The sequence below is a fragment of the Chiloscyllium plagiosum genome, chromosome 2 (assembly GCF_004010195.1).
Source record: "Chiloscyllium plagiosum isolate BGI_BamShark_2017 chromosome 2, ASM401019v2, whole genome shotgun sequence".
NCBI classification, from domain to species: Eukaryota; Metazoa; Chordata; class Chondrichthyes; order Orectolobiformes; family Hemiscylliidae; genus Chiloscyllium; species Chiloscyllium plagiosum.
Window position 1 is genome coordinate 64,692,791 of NC_057711.1, and position 7,316 is coordinate 64,700,106.

Here is a 7,316-nt window from a genome sequence, read left to right on the forward strand (position 1 = left end):
TTCCAGCAACACATTTTCAGCTCTGATCTCCAGCATCTGCAGTCCTCACTTTCTCCTAATGAGAGCACAATAAAACATAAGACAGGAATTAAAGTTTCCTCATTCATGTTGAAACCACAAAGAATTTCAAGAAGACACTTCACTATTCCAGGGTATGATGTAAGAGTAGGTGCTTGTTTCTGTATATGAGGTGAATGCTGCCAGCCCATGTTCAGTTGTTCCAATGATTTTCATTTCATAAATAAAACAGGCGCCATTCAAAACCATGGAAAGTAATAGTGTGCCAAGTACATTGTACAGAGATGCCTGCATTATTGAAAAATCTTGTGTTCTGCACTCAAATGGTAACAAAATGAGTCAGCGGATCAAATTATAATAATTTAACTTCAGCAGAAAAATGAATTCCAAGCAAAGTATTAACAGCAGACAGCACAATTGAATGCAACCATATGTTCTGCTCATTATAATAATAAAGAAACTGCTTCTTAGTAAACTGATTCATTTTCCTTTTGTTTCCAATTGGTTATTTTACTGTATATTTCCTTACAAGATCACCCATAGCCTAATTCCTTGTGTTTTTTCCTATTGAGCATGCACCAGCAATCTTCAACCATCCTGTGATCATAGTGACATTTGCACTGTCCCTGTTGTTGTATAAATCACAATCTGTAAGTTACTACTGGCAGGACTTCTGGTTTCAGCGCAATGCCTTGTTAAACTGGTAAATCTGGAAAATGCTCACTGTTGTTGGAATAATCTTTAACTCTTCATCTTCACCTCCCCACAGCTTCTCTCTCTCAGGTATCAACATCTGGTGTGTGAGTTCACATCAATCATTATAATACTGGCTTATTTACAATCAGCATACTTCTGCTTTGGATTAAGCATCTGTGAATTCTTCAGAAGATAAGAATATCTCTTTTTCCAATATATCTGCTGCAAAGTCAGGCATTTCTTTGAAAGGAATATTTCTATCAGTGACTAAACACATGAGGACGAAGACATGAGTTTGTGTAATGTAAACTTTTGTAGTGGTGAAAATGCAATGGGAAACTACTTAAGTTGAATTTTTTGAATTTTTAGATGTTTCTGAAAGACTGGACGAGGATGGTAAATGGAAAGTTACGACATTTAACACCACTGTGAAGATGTCTACCTATATAATTGCTTTTGTTATTTTTGACTATGATTACGTTAGCACAACTTATAATGACATAGAGGTAACTATCAAGTTCTTAATCTTTATTATTTTTATGAGCTTTATGCATACAATTTCCTTCTGAAATGTTATCTCTAGTAGATTAATAATATCATGTTTAATTCAAGTTAAAAATAAATAAAATAGTAAAGTGTTCTGAAAGGTGAAGATAGCTACACAGTAGCAATATTAGTGATGTTTGCCATTAACAGGATATTACCATCAAGCCAAAAAGATTCTCTGCCTACCATAAATGAGTAATGTGATTTGAGTTTCAGTGTTCGTGTGATGCCAGATATATCTCAAAGGTTGCAGCATAGAATCAAATATCTTATTCCACTGGATGTTCACAACAAGCAGGTTACTGATTATACCCAACCACCTTCTGCATGCAAAACTCACAACTCATTGCCAATGTTCAATGTATTTTTGCAATTGGGCAACATTTACCTGAATCAATAATAAAATGAATATGTACATACACTGCCCCTATTTCAACTTAACAGAACAGGTGCACAGTCAAATGCTAGTTCATTGCTCAAGGCATTGCCCTGAGAAATCAAGTTAACTGTCAGTCATTGTTAACTGTTGAGTTCTACATGACAACATATCTATCAGAGTTGAAGACTGTGGTGCTGAAAAAGCACAGCCAGTCAGGCAGCATCCGAGGAGCAGGAAAGTTGATGTTTCAGGCATAAGCCATTCACCAGGAATGAGACTTGTAGGTCAAGAGCAATATAAAAAAGATAATGGCATAGGATTAATTCCTGAGGTGTGGAAATCAAAATAATTTAGTACATTAAACTTGCATAGGAACATAGGCAATTCTGGGAGGATTATGTACAGTCTGCTCTCCATACCACAGAAATTATTCCAGAGACTCAAGCATAAGGATCTCAGTTGATAATCCACTGCAATCATGAGGAAATGTGACGTTGTTGGGAGTATCATTTTTTTACATAAGTCAAATCCCCATTTGCCCTTTTAAGTGGGCAGAAAGATTCCAGGATGCAAATTTGAAGAAGGGAAAATTATTTTCCCTGACAATCTAGCCAATGTCAATCCTTCAATCAACATGATCAAGACAGATTATCTATTCATCATTGTGTTTGCGCAACTTTGCTGTGCACAAATCAACTATTACGTTTCCTACATTACAAGTTATCGTACTTAAAAATTATTTATTTTACCGTTAAGTATTTGAGGTAATCTGTGGTAACAAAAGATGTGATTTAAAAACTTGATTCTATCTTTCATTAGAAAGGTCTGAATGTACAAAAAACATCTACAAGGAACTGAGAGATTTCAACTTTTGAGTGAGGAAAGTTGAGAATTTGTTTTTCAGAATAGACAAGGCTTAGAGTCATAGATTCATAGAGATGTACAGCGTGGAAACAGACCCTTCGGTCCAACCCGTCCATGCCGACCAGATATCCCAACCCAATCTAGTCCCACCTGCCAGCACCCGGCCCATATCCCTCCAAACCCTTCCTATTCATATACCCATCCAAATGCCTCTTAAATGTTGCAATTGTACCAGCCTCCACCACATCCTCTGGCAGCTCATTCCATATACGTACCACCCTCTGCGTGAAAAAGTTGCCTCTTAGATCTCTTTTATATCTTTCCCCTCTCACCCTAAACCTATGCCCTCTAGGTCTGGGTTCCCCCACCCTAGGGAAAAACCTTTGTCTATTTATCTTATCCATGCCCCTCATAAACGTACCACCCTCTGCGTGAAAAAGTTGCCTCTTAGATCTCTTTTATATCTTTCCCCTCTCACCCTAAACCTATGCCCTCTAGGTCTGGGTTCCCCCACCTTTGTCTATTTATCTTATCCATGCCCCTCATAATTTTGTAACCCACTATAAGGTCACCCCTCAGCCTCCGACGCTCCAGAGAAAACAGCCCCAGCCTGTTCAGCCTCTCCTTATAGCTCAAATCCTCCAACCCTGGCAGCATCCTTGTAAATCTTCTCTGAATCTTTTCAAGTTTCACAACATCTTTCCGATGCTTAGAGGTGACCTGATAGAAGTTTTTAAAATTCTGAATGTAGAGTCATTGAGACATGCAACAACAAAACAGACCATGTACTTCTTATGCATGTACTTATCCAAATGTCTTTTAAATGTTGTAACTGGACCTGCATCCACCACTGGATGTTCATTCGATATATGAACCACTCTCTGTGTAAACAAATTGTCCGTCATGTCTTTTCTCTTCTCACCTTATAAATATGCCCTCTAGTCCTGAAATCCGCCGCCCTAGGGAAAAGACACCAGCCATTCACCTTTTATATATATATATATATATCCCTCGTGATTTTATAAAGCCTATAAGGTCACCCCTCAATCTCCTATACTCCAGTGGAAAAACATCCCAGCCTATGTTGGGCAAGGTAAATGCAACAGTGGTGTTTGCCATCTCCACCAATAGGTGGTACTAGATAAGGGTTGTTTCAGGTAATTTGATGTCATCAATCCTCTTCTGCTTGTCTTGAGGCCATCTTGTGATTAGTTGTACAGCAACCATCACCATACGGTGATTAGAGAAGAGGCACCATTCTTGGCTATCAAAAAGGTTTGTTGCTGATAGGAATAAGTATGAGTGCATTTGGTCAGGCATAATTACTTGGACCTTATGGAGCTGGTATTGATACACCTGCTGTCTCTGAATCTGGAGTGGAACTGCTCGTCTCTACCACAGACTGTAGGTGTGTATTCAGTAGAATAAAGTTAAAAATCACACAACACCAGGTTATAGGCAACAGGTTTATTTGGAAGTACTAGCTTTCGGAGCGCTGCTCCTTCATCAGGTAATTACTTGACAAAGGAACAGCGCTGTTGTACTATAACCTCGTATTGTGTGATTTTTAACTTTGTCCACCCCAGTCCTACACAGGCACTTTCACATCAGTAGAATAGGTGGAGCCAAGGTAACACGAACATTAACCCTTTCAAAACCATTCTCTTTTACAAGTGTGACAAGAATGTTTCCACTTGTCGAATTACCCAGAAACAAAATTCCTAAAAGCAAGCTAGTTAGTATTATATCCAATAGGGCAATAAGGAGGAATTTTTTGACTCAGAGTTAGTGGATGCTGCATTCTACTATCAGTGGAAGTGTCAAAGTAGCTGGCTTAGAACCTCTCAAATGGAGTGTGCTGCAAGCCAAGACAAAGCATGTTGGAAGGCGTGGAGACGTGTGTGCAGTACAAACACCAGCAGATAATACATGTGCTTAATAATATCTGCAATATTGCGTCTTTCACAACTTCAGAATGTCCAAATGATTTACAGCTAATTAAGTAATTTTGAAGGGTAGGCCCTCCTGTAATGTAGAAAATGAATTACTGGATACAATGTATCATTACATAAACTGTAGCGAGACAATGGCACTGGTTTTACTATGAAATCAAAAGATATTGGAAATGCTGTGTTTTCAATTCGACTTTTTTTTAGATTCGTGTGTGGGCAGATAAAACAGCCGTATCAAATGGTGAAGCTGAATATGCGTTAAATATTACAGGCCCAATACTCGCATACTTTGAAAAGTATTATGATGTGAATTATCCCCTCCCCAAAATAGGTAAGCTAATTATTTGTGGAATCTTATTGTATTGAGCTGATTAAGGCCAATTGTACCATAAGCTAAATTGCCTTCTACCTTTCTATGTAGCTATCTTAGAAACAAAATTACTTCAGTATTCCAAGTTGTTGTGTAAAGTGTATTATTTGCACTATTCTATTGCCGAGATCACATTCAAATTAGTCAAATCGAACTCCTATTAGAAGCTGTATGCTTTAACTTGAAGGTAATTATTAGAAAGAGAATTTTGGGGGGCAATTTCAGGACATATATCCAGGATGTAGATCAATTTGTCCAATTTTCTGTTAAAGTTACAGTGAGGTCAAAATTATTTCAACAGGCCCCATTTTTTTCTCACTTATGAGGCTGCTATTTATTTGATATGATGAGGTTAAAATGGTAGTCGGTAACAGCAACCAGTATCTTCATACATTCCTTTTAGAATATACCTTTAAGGACACTGATTTGGAGTTCTATTCCTATCACAGCAATTTGGGAAATAGAATTAAATAATTCTAGTCATTTGTGGCCTAGCACTAGAAGATGCCAATAAAAACTGCTGGATTGCCAGAAACACACTGCTTGTTCACTAATGACCTTCAGGGAAAGTATGATTAGATTCCCTACAGTGTGGAAATAGGCCCTTTGACCCAACCAGTCCACACTGACCCTCTGAAGAGTAACCCACCCAGACCCATTTCCCCCTGACTAATGCACCCAGCACTATGGGCAATTTAGCATGGCCAATTCACCTGGCCTGCGGGAGGAAACTGGAGCACCTGGAGAAAACCCACGCAGACATGGGGAGAATGTGCAGACTCCACATAGCCAGTCACCTGAGGCTGGAATTGAACCTGGGACCTTGGTACTATGAGGCAGCAGTGCTAACCACTGAGCCACCATGCCACCCCCAACCCAGGGGGCGTATCTGCCACTCCAATCCAGTGAGGCTGATAATATGATTCCAGTCTTACAGTAAGTGAGGAGGGCATAATTCTGACTTCAGGCAATCATCTAAAATCAGCTACCTGTTTTCTAATTCTCCCAACTTTTATTGACTTTGAATGAAATTATTTCCCTCCCCTTTATCTGAAATATCTCAATTAGAATATCTCTTAATCTTATATACTGATTGTTTGATTCTGCTGTGTGCTTGAAGCTATTGACTTAGAAATTGCTTTGCTGATGTGAGCTGGGCAGAAGCAAATGATCTAAATGCAAGACCAGTTATCCCAATATTGCAAGAGAGTGTTTAGGAGAAAGTGAAATGCATTAGGAGAGACGGAGCAAAGGTGGAGTTGACAATAGTCTTTAGCACCATAGTACAGTCGAGAGAAACACTTACACTTCCTGATTCCACATACAAATAAGTATTTCTCTAAACATGCATCCTGGGTAGCAATCCACACTGGATAGACAGTATGGATACCATATTCCTTCAGGTTAGACGGTACAAAGATTGTATTCCTTCAGGATAGGCTGATTGGTGACTATATTCCTGCAGAATAGACTGATTGGAGACTGTATTCGAAAATGGAGCACACCTAGGCCAGCCGAGTTCAGGACAAACCAGAATTGCAAAGAAGGCCTCAACTTTTTATCTCTTTGTTTGTGTATCAAAGGGCCTAAAACATGTTTCAAATGTAGCCCCCATGACTTTCTGTTTGCACCAGAAAGCTGTGATAATGGCCAATGCAATGACCACGCACATGTGGAAATACAGCTTTGCAGTTACCCAGCAGCCAGAGGGATGGCCAGCGGCAGCTTTCTTTTCTGGCCATCTTGGCACTGGCAACACAAACTCTGTTAGCAGAATGGTGAAATTTGCACCACATGCTGTTTGAAAAAGTAGATACTTTGACACCAGTTTTACATCTCTCACGTGGATAACATCTATAACTAAATGTCAAGCAATTGTGTTCTGATACATGAGTTTGCACTGCAATTGACTCACTCTGTTTTTATCCTTTCAGATATTGTAGCATTGCCTCTCTACGGACCAGTGGCCATGGAAAATTGGGGTCTGCTGCTATTCAGAAAGAGTTCATTGTTGCTTGATCCAAAGAAGGAATTCTTTAATAAATTAGCCATAACAGCAGTAGTTGCTCATGAGCTGGCACATCAGGCACGCTTGTACAATGTTTTCAATCACTGTTTGTACAATGTTTGTTTCAATGTTTGTACGAACACTGTAATAATTTCTGTTGGGAGTTTTGTTCGGAGTAATGCTGCAAACCATTCAGGGCAAATAACTACATTTTAGATTTTGTGGTAGTTTGCTTTTAAATTGTTTGAGTCAGGTTGTTAAAATGACTGAATATGGGATTGAAGAAACAGTCTTGCTTAGAGAATTTGGCATGATGCTCCTACACAGAACATGGATTCAGGAATAATGATGCATTTGTTATGCTATTGGCCTTCCTACACTGCTGGGTGTTCCTTTTCACCCTGGACACACCACTGACCTGTGCAAAAGTGAGGACTACAGATATTGGAGATTAGAGTCGAGAGTCATAGAGTCATAGAGATA

The 7,316-nt window shown here is 39.1% G+C and overlaps 1 protein-coding gene across 2 annotated transcripts in view; it reads left to right on the forward strand.

Annotated features, from left to right (window-relative positions):
- Positions 1–7,316, forward strand: part of LOC122560501 (aminopeptidase Q-like) — a 157,776-nt gene that overhangs the window by 41,442 nt on the left and 109,018 nt on the right. For both annotated transcript variants that reach the window (XM_043711168.1, XM_043711175.1), the window contains exons 3-5: positions 1,084–1,220; positions 4,660–4,786; positions 6,760–6,911. In XM_043711168.1, the coding sequence (XP_043567103.1) occupies positions 1,084–1,220; positions 4,660–4,786; positions 6,760–6,911 (416 nt within the window). The remainder of the gene's footprint in view (positions 1–1,083; positions 1,221–4,659; positions 4,787–6,759; positions 6,912–7,316) is intronic.